General features: G+C 42.5%; 1 protein-coding gene across 4 annotated transcripts in view; it reads left to right on the forward strand.

The window, feature by feature from the left end:
• LOC110535735 (fibrinogen C domain-containing protein 1) overlaps positions 1-13,989 on the forward strand; it is a 223,208-nt gene that overhangs the window by 72,865 nt on the left and 136,354 nt on the right. For all 4 annotated transcript variants that reach the window (XM_036935522.1, XM_021620949.2, XM_036935523.1 and 1 more), the window contains one exon: positions 13,468-13,953. In XM_036935522.1, the coding sequence (XP_036791417.1) occupies positions 13,471-13,953 (483 nt within the window). In that variant the 5' untranslated portion in view covers positions 13,468-13,470. The remainder of the gene's footprint in view (positions 1-13,467; positions 13,954-13,989) is intronic.

The following is a 13,989-nucleotide window of genomic DNA, read 5'->3' on the forward strand; positions in this document are numbered from 1 at the left end:
GCCGATAAGAATATGGTGATTGACAGAGTCGAAAGCCTTGGCCAGGTCGATGAAGACGGCTGCACAGTACTGTCTTTTATCGATGGCGGTTATGATATCGTTTAGTACCTTAAGCGTGGCTGAGGTGCACCCGTTTACATACACTTGTTCTGAAAGGCCCCAGAGTCTGCAACTGGCCAGGTCGCAATTGCAAATGAGAACTTGTTCTCAACTAGCCTACTTGGTTAAATAAAGGTGAAATAAAAAATAAATTTAAAAAAACCTACATTTAGGCACATTGCACACACACACACACCACACCCAAATTTATAGAAAGTACCGATACAGTCCTATTTCTGCAGGCGTTTACCTGGTATTCATTAAGACACTTTATGATAATGATGGATTCAATCTGGCACTTTTTTGAAGTAACTTCCTCATCCCAAAGGATAGGGGTACTTGTTTAATTTAATCACAAAGAAAACAAACCATAATTATTAAGCATGTTTATCATTTACGCATGTACAGTTAATACAAGGTAAAAAAAAAATTGGCCCAGCGTCGTCAGGGTTAGGAAGGGTTTGGGTGGCAGGGATATCCCTGTCTCATCGCGCACTAGTGACTCCTGTGGTTGGGCTGGGCGCAGTGCACGCTGACCAGGTCGCTAGGTGTACGGTGTTTCCTCCTACACATTGGTGCGGCTGGCTTCCGGGTTGGATGCGCGCTGTGTTAAGAAGCAGTGCAGCTTGGTTGGGTTGTGTTTTGGAGGACGCATGGCTCTCTGGCTTCGCTTCTCCCGAGTCCGTGCTGGAGATGTAGAGATGAGACAAGACAGTAACTACTAACAATTGGATACTACGAAAAGAAAAAAATGACGTGTCTGTTTTTCTGCATAATTTAAGAGGGTGTGTATTGTATTGTACCTTTAAACTATCACAAAAAAAATCACTTATAAAAATGCAGTCTGTCCAAAAAGAGCCGTCCTCCTTCATTTCTACCAGAATGCTCTGCTAATTGACAAACAGAACAGTGGTTTCAGACCAGTGGAATTGCGCTTTCGTAATAAAATAAGTTCTTCCCAACATAGAGGCTCATCATTTCTTCCTGATATGAGGTAAAAAGGAGTTTCCCTCTGTTCATTTTTTACTTTTAATGGCTTTGCATCATAGTTACTGCTTACTGTACATACCCCATCTTTCCTCTGCTCACCTGATGAATATGCATCTGGCCAACCATTATCTTAACATTGTACAAGATCAGTACAGTTCAGCTTAACAACAATTAGATTAGAGCTTTCTCCTCATTTTTGCTGATATACAGCCATGACCATTGCACTCACTATCAGTTTCTCAATTAGACACAGCCTCCCTACCACTGAATGGATCTATCGTTCAGTATTGTCCTAAATACGCTCTCACTGTGGTGTGAGGGAAAGGTGCAGATATCAGTGAGGAAATTCAATGAATGCTGACACAGAGCAGCAGGGTGGCCTGTGTGTTATACCCTCTTGGCTAAAGGATCAGACAAACAAACACGCAAGACGGAGTCTTAATCACCCAGCTGCGGAGGAGTAAGTTGACTACTGATTCCGGAGCACAAAGAGTCCCCTCTGGCCATTTCAATAGATATGCTGGACTGTTTAAAAAGACAAAGAAGGACATGTCACCAAGACACATTGGGTGTTTCTGTACGATAACGTAATTATGTTAGGGAGTTTTTTCAGTGAAAGTAATCAACATAAGGAAGTTCTTTGTAGCTGTAACGGCTGATGAAAGGAGAGAACCAAGGTGCAGCGTGGCAAGTGTTCATGCTTTTATTTGAACTGAACACTGAAATAACAACATTAACAAAGAGAATGAATGAAAACCGAAACAGCCCTACTCACATAACCCATGTGGGAAAAAGCTACCTAAGTATGGTTCTCAATCAGAGACAACGATAGACAGCTGTCCCTGATTGAGAACCATACCCGGCCAAAACAAAGAAATACAAAACATAGAAAAAAGAACATAGAATGCCCACCCAAATCACACCCTGACCAAACCAAAATAGAGACATAAAAAGCTCTCTACGGTCAGGGCGTGACAGTAGCCAGCTATCGATATACGGTATAGCCCAGTTTTGCACTATAGATGTGCAGCTTTGCCACATCAAAGTAGGAACCCAGTAGGAAATATGCCTGAAGCCATTTTGAAGCTCAACGGTAAGCCGCAGTATCTGGTTTCCTTATTACAGACCTATTTGTATGGATTGGTGCTCTCCCAAAGAATTATGTACAGTATGAGACATCCTCCTCTTGATTTGGGCCAACTCTTATAGCTTTCAGGGATTATTCTCCCATGGCTGTGGGGTCCAAAAGTCAAACGATTTTCTTTTTTTTTCTTCCGTGCAGCCCTCCCCTACCCCAAAAGCTTGCCATTTACTTCATAAGTCTGGTTTATGGGTTTGGATGACCATGTGCTAAATGGGCTCTCAGCAGTGTACTCTGGTAAACAAAGCAATCACGGTGTATTTATTCCTCTTCTCACTATTTATATATTTAACTCTACTTTAACTCTGCATTGTTGGACAAGGACCCATAAGTAAGCATTTTACTGTTAGTCTACACCTGTTTACGAGGCATGTGACCAATAACATTTGATTTGAATAGACCCATCCAGAGGCAATATTTACCATTGATTAAACAGAAAAACATGACACTATTTATGTATGGATGACAATCATAGCAGGTCAATGGCGAAACGGCACCAACTCCCTCCTGAGTATAATTGAGAGCATTCCGTGTTTGTCTTGAAGGTGAGCTATTTCACCACTCTTATCTCTGGCACCTTGTGCCAGCTGCTGTTTGCAGATGCCTATCAGATTGAATCCACTGTATGTGTGGTAAGAACATTACAAAGGGTCACTTTGAATGTCAGGAAGTTTGCTTTAGCATTAACATCACACAGGATATCCAAATGTGAGGCAAAAACAACAACACTGGTATACATTATGTAACTGTCTGTCTGCCCAAAGACTGATCTAGGACCATTGGTCTTTTCCCATCCCCAAGTGGAAGACCAAACAGTCTTGACATCTGCACTGACCTTCTAGAGAACGGGGAGTTCTCATTGTCTTCCATCCCCGGTAAAGCCTCAGGACAGAAGGCCAATTAGGGGTTTGGCACTGAGGAGGAGCAGGTACATTTCCTGCATGATTTTTAAAAATATAAATCCACTTGGTAAATGTTCCCCATTAAAATAAATACATTAAGGATGAGCTAAGTAGATACCGACTGCAGTGATAGAAAATCCTGCTCCTCTGGTGTGTGTGTGTGTGTGTGTGTGTGTGTGTGTGTGTGTGTGTGTGTGTGTGTGTGTGTGTGTGTGTGTGTGTGTGTGTATAATGCTCGAACCAGGCCTTTTTGTCATGTACTGTAATTAAATGAATTCGCTGCAGCGTCAGCCTCATTATTCCCAGCCGGCAGGAGGGTCAAGGTTTTTAATTAGGTGACAGGCTTTTAGCATGAGACACGTATCCTGGAGCCTGCATGCACTCCCTGTATCCACAGCACAGGTACACCGTTAATGCCAACACCCCTGCTCAAGTCACACCAGAGGGTCAGATGAGAAAACTTCATGATTTTCATTATCCCTCTACTTTGGTACAGAGATCTGAGCTAGCTTCCCCTCTGCCTTCTTCCTCATAGGGTATGTGTTTCAATTGACACTCTATTTACTATATTGTGTACTAGCTTTGACCATTTCAAATTTCCCTTCTGCCTCCCTCCAAATAGAAAACTGCAGCGCAGTTATAGTCAAATCGAGGACATGCTTCCTCTGTTTGAGTAAGGGCCACATCTTAGAACAGCTCAGATCCAAGGTTTTCTGCTCAAGTGGATTATTGTGTGTATAGTGTATCAGGGTAAGCTGTGCTCAGGGAGCTATTCAACCACCGCCTGACAATTAATAGCTTGATAGCCTCCCAAATAGCACCGATCAGCATTATGTAGTACAAGCATATACTGGCCTTGTACAGGAGAATGCACAGTAGCTCTGTTACAGGCAAGAGCTCTTAAAAGCATCTGACTTAATTCTTAATAATCATGCCTGGAATGGACCTCTTGAACTTGGGAAAGCTCCCATGCTATTGTTAATATACAGTACCAGTCAAAAGTTTCGACCCAACTACTCATTCTACATTGTAGAATAATAGTGAAGACATCAAAACTATGAAATAAAACATATGGAATCATGTAGTAAACAAAAAAGTGTTAAACAAATCAAAATATATTTTATATTTGATATTCTTCTAAGTAGCCACACTTTGCCTTGATAATGCTATGCACAGTCTTGGGATTCTCTCAACCAGCTTCATAAGGTAGTCAACTGGAATGCATTTCAATTAACAGGTGTGCCTTGTTAAAAGTTAATTTGTGTAATTTCTTTCCTTCTCAATGCATTTGAGCCAATCAGTTTTGTTGTGACAAGGTATGGATGGTATACAGAATATAGCCCTATTTGGCAAAAGACCAAGTCCATTTTATGTCAAGAACAGCTCAAATAAGCAAAGATATGAAGGTCGGTCAATACGGAAAATTTCAATAACTTTCAAAGTATCTTTAAGTTCAGTCGCAAAAACCATCAAGCAATATGATGAAACGTGCTCTCATGAGGGCGCCACAGGAAAGGAAGACCCAGAGTTACCTCTGCTGCAGAGGATAAGTACAGTGCCTTGCGAAAGTATTCGGCCCCCTTGAACTTTGCGACCTTTTGCCACATTTCAGGCTTCAAACATAAAGATATAAAACTGTATTTTTTTGTGAAGAATCAACAACAAGTGGGACACAATCATGAAGTGGAACGACATTTATTGGATATTTCAAACTTTTTTAACAAATCAAAAACTGAAAAATTGCGCGTGCAAAATTATTCAGCCCCTTTACTTTCAGTGCAGCAAACTCTCTCCAGAAGTTCAGTGAGGATCTCTGAAGGATCCAATGTTGACCTAAATGACTAATGATGATAAATACAATCCATCTGTGTGTAATCAAGTCTCCGTATAAATGCACCTGCACTGTGATAGTCTCAGAGGTCCGTTAAAAGCGCAGAGAGCATCATGAAGAACAAGGAACACACCAGGCAGGTCCGAGATACTGTTGTGAAGAAGTTTAAAGCTGGATTTGGATACAAAAAGATTTCCCAAGCTTTAAACATCTCAAGGAGCACTGTGCAAGCGATAATATTGAAATGGAAGAAGTATCAGACCACTGCAAATCTACCAAGACCTGGCCGTCCCTCTAAACTTTCAGCTCATACAAGGAGAAGACTGATCAGAGATGCAGCCAAGAGGCCCATGATCACTCTGGATGAACTGCAGAGATCTACAGCTGAGGTGGGAGACTCTGTCCATAGGACAACAATCAGTCGTATATTGCACAAATCTGGCCTTTATGGAAGAGTGGCAAGAAGAAAGCCATTTCTTAAAGGTATCCATAAAAAATGTTGTTTAAAGTTTGCCACAAGCCACCTGGGAGACACACCAAACATGTGGAAGAAGGTGCTCTGGTCAGATGAAACCAAAATGGAACTTTTTGGCAACAATGCAAAACGTTATGTTTGGCGTAAAAGCAACACAGCTGAACACACCATCCCCACTGTCAAACATGGTGGTGACAGCATCATGGTTTGGGCCTGCTTTTCTTCAGCAGGGACAGGGAAGATGGTTAAAATTGATGGGAAGATGGATGGAGCCAAATACAGGACCATTCTGGAAGAAAACCTGATGGAGTCTGCAAAAGACCTGAGACTGGGACGGAGATTTGTCTTCCAACAAGACAATGATCCAAAACATAAAGCAAAATCTACAATGGAATGGTTCAAAAATAAACATTTCCAGGTGTTAGAATGGCAAGTCAAAGTCCAGACCTGAATCCAATCGAGAATCTGTGGAAAGAACTGAAAACTGCTGTTCACAAATGCTCTCCATCCAACCTCACTGAGCTCGAGCTGTTTTGCAAGGAGGAATGGGAAAAAATGTCAGTCTCTCGATGTGCAAAACTGATAGAGACATACCCCAAGCGACTTACAGCTGTAATCGCAGCAAAAGGTGGCGCTACAAAGTATTAACTTAAGGGGGCTGAATAATTTTGCACGCCCAATTTTTCAGTTTTTGATTTGTTAAAAAAGTTTGAAATATCAAATAAATGTCGTTCCACTTCATGTTTGTGTCCCACTTGTTGTTGATTCTTCACAAAAAAATACAGTTTTATATCTTCATGTTTGAAGCCTGAAATGTGGCAAAAGGTCGCAAAGTTCAAGGGGGACGAATACTTTCGCAAGGCACTGTACATTAGAGTTAACTACACCTCAGATTGCAGCCCAAATAAATGCTTCAGAGTTCAAGTAACAGACACATCTCAACATCAACTGTTCAGAGGAGACTGCGTGCATCAGGCCTTCATAGTCAAATTGCTGCAAAGAAACCACTACTAAAGGACACCAATAATAAGAAGAGACTTGCTTGGGCCAAGAAACACGAGCAATGGACATTAGACCAGTGAAATCTGTCCTTTGGACTGATGAGTCCACATTTGAGATTTTTGGTTCAAACCGCAAATGTCTTTGTGACATGCAGAGTAGAACGGATGATCTCCACATGTGTGGTTCCCATCGGGAAGCATGGAGAAGGAGGTGTGATGATGTGGGGGTGCTTTGCTGGTGATACTGTCAGTGATTTATTTTAAATTCAAAGCACACTTAACCAATATGGCTATCACAGCATTCTGCAGCGATACACCATTCCATCTGGTTTGCATTTTTATTTTATTTTTTACCTTTAACTAGGCAAATTCTTATTTACATTGATGGCCTACCCACCCAGTCAAACCCTCCCCTAACCCAGACGACGCTGGGCCAATTGTGCACCGCCTATGAGACTCCCAATCACGACCGAATGTGACACAGCCTGGGAACGAACCAGGGTCTGTAGGGACTCCTATAGCACTGCATAGCAGTGCATTATATCACTGCACCACTCTGGAACCCTACAAGTGGAACTTTCATTTGTTTTTCAGTAGGACAATGACCCAAAACACACCTCCGGGCTGTGTAAGTGCTATTTGAATAAGTAAAGTGATGGAGTTCTGCATCAGATGACCTGGCCTCCACAATCACCCAACCTCAACCCAATTGAGATAGTTTGGGATGAGTTGGACCGCAGAGTGAAGGAAAAGCAACCACAAGTGCTCAGCATATGTGGGCACTCCTTCAAGACTGTTGGAAAAGCATTCCTCATGAAGGTGGTTGAGAGTAAGCCAAGAGTGTGTAAAGCTGTCAAAGGCAAATAATCTAAAATCAAAAATCTATTTTGATTTGTTAAACACTTTTGATTACTACAAGATTCCATATGTGTTATCAAAACTATGAAATGTCTTCACTATTATTCTATGTAGAAAAATAGTAAAAATACATAAAAGCCCTTGAATGAGTAGGTGTGTCCAAACTTTTGACTGGTACTGTACAATCTTATGACAGTTGTAATATTTCCATTAGTCGCTGTATGCTCATCTGCCCTTATTTCCAAGACTCATCTGAGGCGTACATTTATTTTATGTAAAAACAGGTCCACCTCAAAATGTCCCTTCCCTTTAGGTTAGGCTCAATTCCATTGTGAGTACTTGACACTTCACCGTTCACAGTTTAAAGAAGCAGTCAGTAGTTCTGTCTCCCCCTTTCTCCTGTGTGACTCACCAGCAGTGAACTCCCCTAGTATTGAGGTGTTCAATGTCACTGCCTGTCTTGGCCTTGTCGGACAGCACCAGGTGAAACAGGAGATAGAGGAGAGGAGGAAACGAGAGGGGAAGGAGTGATGGGGTTAGAGGAGAGGTAAAGGAAAGGAAAGGAAAAGTGGAGAACAGTAGAGGAGAGGAACAAGGGGGGCTCATTCTGTTCGACAGCTCCCTGCTGGTGCAGCCCAGGCCTGTACTCCCAGTGAGTCTTTCCTCTCTCTCTGCTGCATGGACGGATAAAAGTTGTCAAATATTGTCTCTGTTCAGCAGAGTGTGCTTTTCCAATCCCAACCCAAGTGGCTAACAGGGCCAGAGGTGGCAGAGATGCCAAGATATGAATGTCTGCTTTTGAGTTGTCTTATGTCAGATTCAAGGGCACGACGGTAGAATGGGATATGAGAGGTGACTACTTGCCTGGCTTTCAAATGATTTCAAATAGTGATACACACACAGACACACACACAGCTCAATGTGGCTGCTTTGGTATTGCGTTACAAAGGGTAAGCAGCAGAATGTTTAGGCTCACAGGAAAAGTGTGGAGCCCCAGTATTCTCTGCTCTTCCTCGGCTAGATGTGTTCAGAGGGTTCTCATCTCTACAATAAAGGCTAATAATTTTTGCAGACAAGCGACATTGTTGCTTTGGTGTAACATATTTATCTTGTGCAGCATGGCGCAGTAGGCTGTAATCCTTTGTGCACATTAATTATCTTTAAAATAAAGATGACAATGCCTGCAGAGGATGCTGTGGGGGATAGGATAGGGAGTAGCTCCAGACTGTGGATGGGCCAGGCTGGGCCTAGTTTTAACAGGCTGAATTCTCCACTGCAGATGTGGCACTAAATCAATGACTGGCTGTATTTCTCATATCCTCTATGACACTGTGCCCCCACAAATGTTTAAAAAAAATAAACTGTTGCAATATGTATTCCTGATGTATTTTGTTATGTCATGTTCACGTTTTGTGACGTGATGGTCAGGTTGTATACTGATAAAATTACTTTTTTAAACATATTCTTACAGTCCAGACAAACACATTCTTAACTTGTTGCAATCTGGTTGCAATCTTTCCCAGACCGTCTTAATTGAGTCATGACTGACATCTCTACCTGGTTGTAATCTGGTAATTTGGCTTCTCGACAATCACAAAGAACTGTTTATAACCATCCTATTCCAAATTGTGTCCACTAGATAACTGTATAAATCAAATCAAATCAAATCAAATGTATTTATATAGTCCTTCGTACATCAGGTGATATCTCAAAGTGCTGTACAGAAACCCAGCCTAAAACCCCAAACAGCAAGCAATGCAGGTGTAGAAGCATGGTGTATAGAGGACATACAGTACCAGGATGCAATATATACTGCATGAGGAAGCTGACATTACGACCATGCTATCAGTATGTGCCATTTGTAAGAGAAGAGACAAGGAATAGGCAGGAAACATTACTCTGGGGTCACACAAGTAGAAACAAATTGAAATGGCATTTGAAAAACAGCAAAAAATATAATAACAAAAAATTAAAATGAAATTAAAAAAAGAAAATGCCTGCAAAGCAAAGCTTTCAATGTGGCAGTGACAGGGTGCCTGCGTCCTAGTCTTTGCCCCTCCTGTGTCAATCACTTAATTTGTCATTATAGCTAACTGTCTGAAGTGCAATGGTATAGTAGTTCATGCATGCAGATACACATGCGCATAAATGCACACACACACACACTCAAACAAACAAACACTAGTTCTCCCACAGTTGAGAGAGCTATTGTGTGGAGACGCCTAGCCAATGCACAGATGATTGAGCTGCAAGCCAGACCCAGTTTATTTCCTGTCCCACTCTCCTTTCCTCCCCTGCAGAGATGCTTGCCTCAGCACCATGATGCAAAAGAGGAGAAACACAAAATGCAGATTCGGAGAGGAGTTGGTTTTCCAAACCCCTTGTCAGCCCAAAGCAGTCGGAAGTGAAATATTGCAAAGTCTACTGTAGTTCCCATTTAGGTTATATTCTACGACAATGGAGGTCGTTAGTATGTCTTGGATATTTAACGATTTCTGTGTTTAAGGATTGTGAGACAGACTGAAGTGGACTGAATAATTTGTGAACTAGTGATGAGAGTAGTTTGCTATGAGTAGATGGGTAAGAATTGGATTCATTGAGGTGAGGTTGGATCCTAAATAGTTTTTGCCCATCTCAATCAACGATTTATTCACAAGTTGAAAGGGAAATTATGTACAGTATTTCAAGATATCAATTTTTATTTTGATGTTGATGTAAATAGAATGTATGCACAAGTTTGAGTTACACACAAATATCTCATGTTGGGATTAAGACTAACAGTTTATCTTGCTTTAGTTACTATACCTACACTGATGTGATCCATTCTGGATGCAGTCCTAAACCCTTTTTTAAGGTCTATATATACTGAACAAAAATATAAACACAACATGCAACAATGTCAAAGATTTTACTGAGTTATAGTTCATATAAGGAAATCAGTCAATTAAAATAATTGAATTATGCGCTGACCTATGGATTTCACATGACTGGGAATACAGATATGCATCTGGTCACAGATACCTTAAAAAAAAGGTAGAGGTGTAGATCAGAAAACCAGTCAGTATCTGGTGTGACCACCATTTGCCTCATGTAACGCAACACGCCCTTCAATTGGAGTTGATCAGGCTGTTGATTGTGGCCTGTGGAATGTTGTCCCACTCATCTTCAATGGTTGTGTGAAGTTGCTGGATATTGGTGGGAACTGGAACACAGTGTCGTACACATCGAACCAGAGCATCCCAAACATTCTCAATGGGTGACATGTCTGGTGAGTATGCAGGCCATGGAAAAACTGGGACATTTTCAGCTTCCAGGAATTGTCTAGAGATCTTTGCGACTTGGGGCCGTGCATTATCACTCTGAAAAAAATGAGGTGATGGCAGCGGATCAATGGCACGACAATGGTCCTCAGGATCTCATTATGGTATATCTGTGCCCACACAATGCCATACACGTGGTCTGCGGTTGTGGGGCCAGTTGAGCATACTGCCAAATTCTCCAAAGCAACGTAGGAGGCAGATTGTTGATGAGAAATGCTCTGGTGGATATTTCTGTAGTCCGCATGCAAATTGCACCCTCCCATCTGTGGCATTGTGCACATTTTAGAGTGGTATTTTATTGTCCCCAGCACAAGGTGCACCTGTGTAATTATAATGCTGTTTAATCAGCTTCTTGATATGCCACACCTGTCAGGTGGATGGAGTATCTTGGCAAAATAAAAATGCTCACTAACAGGGATGGTAATACATTTGTGCACAAAATCTGAGAGAAATAAGCATCTTGTGCATATAGAACATTTCTAGGATCTTTTATGTCAGCTCATGAAACATGGAAGCAACACCTTACACGTTGCATTGGCATGCTGACTGCAGGAATTCCCACCAGAGCTGTTGCCAAATAATTTGCTTATTTCTCTACAGTACCATAAGCTGCCTCCAATGTAGTTTTAGAGTATTTGGCAGTAGATCCAACAGGCCTCAGCTGCAGACCACGTGTAACCACGCCAGCCCAGGACCACCACATCTGGCTTCTTCACCTGTAGGATCATCTGAGACCAGCCACCCGGACAGCTGATGAAACAGTGGGTTTGCACAACCAAAGAATTTCTGCACAAACTGTAAGAAACCATCTGACCGCTTGGCTTTTTCCACATTTTGTTACATTACAGCCTTATTCTAAAATGGATTAAATAGTTTTTCCCCTCATTCATCTACACATAATACCCCATAATGACAAAGCAAAATTAGGTTTTTCGAAATTAGTGCAGATTTATTAAAGATAAAAAATGGAAATATGACATTTATATAAGTATTTAGACCCTTATTTTCAGCATTTTGTTTAAACCCCTTTGGCAGCGATTACAGCCTTGAGTATGATGGGTATGATACTACAAGCTTGGCACACCTGTATTTGGGGACTTTCTCCTATTATTTTCTGAAGATCCTCTCAAGCTCTGTCAGGTTGGATGGGAGGTGTCGCTGCACATCTATTTTCAGGTCTCTCTAGAGATGTTCGATCGGGTTCAAGTACGGGCTCTGGCTTGGCCACTCATGGACATTCAGAGACTTCTCCTGAAGCCACTGCATTGTCTTGGCTGTGTGCTTAGGGTCGTTGTCTTGTTGGAAGGTGAACCTTCGCCCCAGTCTGAGGTCCTGAGCATTCTGGAGCAGGTTTTCACCAAGGATCTCTCTGTACTTTGCTCCCTTCAATTCTCCCTCGATCCTGACTAGTCTCCCAGTTCCTGCCACTGAAAAACATCCCCCATAGCATGATGCTGCCACCACCATGTTTCACTGCAGGGATTTTGCCAGGTTTCCTCCAGACATGACGCTTGGCATTCCGGCCAAAGAGTTCAATCTTGGTTTCATCTGACCAGAGAATCTTGTTTCTCATGGTCTGAGTCCTTTCATTGCTGTTTGGCAAACTCCAAGTGGGCTGTTATGTGCCTTTTCCTGAGGAGTGGCTTCTGTCTGGCCAGTCTACCATAAAGGCCTGATTGGTTTAGTGCTACAGAGATGGTTGTCCTTCTGGAAGGATGTCTCATCTCCACAGAGGAACTCTGAAGCTCAATTAGAGTGACCAACAGGTTCTTGGTCACCTCCCTGACAAAGGACCTTATCCCCAGATTGCTCAGTTTGACCAGGCGGCCAGCTCTAGGAAGAGTCTTGGTGGTTCCAAACTTCTTCCATTTAAGGATGATTGGGGCCGACTGTGTTCTTGGGGACCTTCAATGCTGCAGACATTTTTTGGTACTCTTCCCCAGATCTGTGCCTCGACACATTCCTGTCTCGGACAGTTCCTTCGACTTCATGGCTTGGTTTTTGCTCTGACATGCACTGTCAACTGTCAAACCTTATATAGACAGGTGTGTGCTGTCCAATCATTTGAATTTACCACAGATGGACTCCAATCAAGTTGTAGAAACAGCTCAAGGATGATCAATGGAAACCTGAGTTCAATTTCGAGTCTCATAGCAAAGGGTCTGAATACCTTTGTAAAATAAAATCTAAAACCTGTTTTCATTTGGTCATTGTGTGTAGATTGATGATGAAAATGTTCTCATTCTTAGAATAAGCCTGCAACGTAACAAAATGTGAAAAAAGTCAAGGGGTCTGAATACTTTCCGACTGCATTGTATGTCACCCATTGAGCATGTTTGGGATGCTCTGGATCTGTGTACGACAGCTTGTTCCAGTCCCTGCCTATATCCAGCAACTTTGCATAGTCATTGAAGAGGAGAGGGACAATATTCCACAGGCCACAGTCAACATCCTGATCAACTCTATGCGAAGGAGATGTTGCGCTGCATGAGGCAAATGGTGGTCACACCAGATACTGACTGGTTTTCTTATCCAAGCCTTTACCTTTATCTTTAAGATATCTGTATTACCAGTCATGTGAAATCCATAGATTAAGGCCAAATGTCTTTATTTCAATTGGCTGATTTCCTTACATGATCTGTAACTCAGTAAAATCTTTGAAATTGTTGCATGTTGCATTCATCTTTTTTGTTCAGTGTAGTATGACTTTGCTCATAAATTATTTGTGAAGCATCTATGTAGTGCTTTTGAAGCCTTTATGAATGTTCTATAAAACCTGTAGAAATTGTTTGTGTAAAGTCGGTCCTAATCTCATGCTATTCTCTCTGTGTCTCTCACCTGTCTCCCCAGAGGATGGGCTGTAGCTACTTCCTGTGCACCATTCTGTTCTTTGTGGCTGTCCTCCTGGCCATCATGGCAACGGGTACCATCCTACTCATGAACCACTACCAAGCTCCACCCCCCGGCACCAACGACGGCCCCCCACTCATCTCCACCAACCACGACGAGGGCAACGCCCTGGTGACAGTCGAGCGGGGCGATGGTTCGCGCATCAACATCTTCATCGACCCCAACTGCCCCGACTACAACAACAACTTCATGCGGATGGAGGCCGTGCAGACGTCACTGCTCCATTCGCTGACCGACCATGACACGGACCTGAAGTCAGTGAAGGGCCAGGACCGAGCCCTGCTGGTGAAGCTGGCTGAGGAGGTGGCCAAGCTATCGGGCCACGCCAGCCAGCTTAAGTTGGAGTACGAATCTCTGAGGCGAGGCCAGGGGAACCTGGGACAAGAGCTCAACACTCTGCAGACGGAGCAAGGCCGTCTTATACAGGTTAGAGGCTCTCCCTAAAGGCTCCATAGGCCCCAA

Source organism: Oncorhynchus mykiss, chromosome 11 (assembly GCF_013265735.2).
Source record: "Oncorhynchus mykiss isolate Arlee chromosome 11, USDA_OmykA_1.1, whole genome shotgun sequence".
In the NCBI taxonomy this organism is placed as follows: Eukaryota; Metazoa; Chordata; class Actinopteri; order Salmoniformes; family Salmonidae; genus Oncorhynchus; species Oncorhynchus mykiss.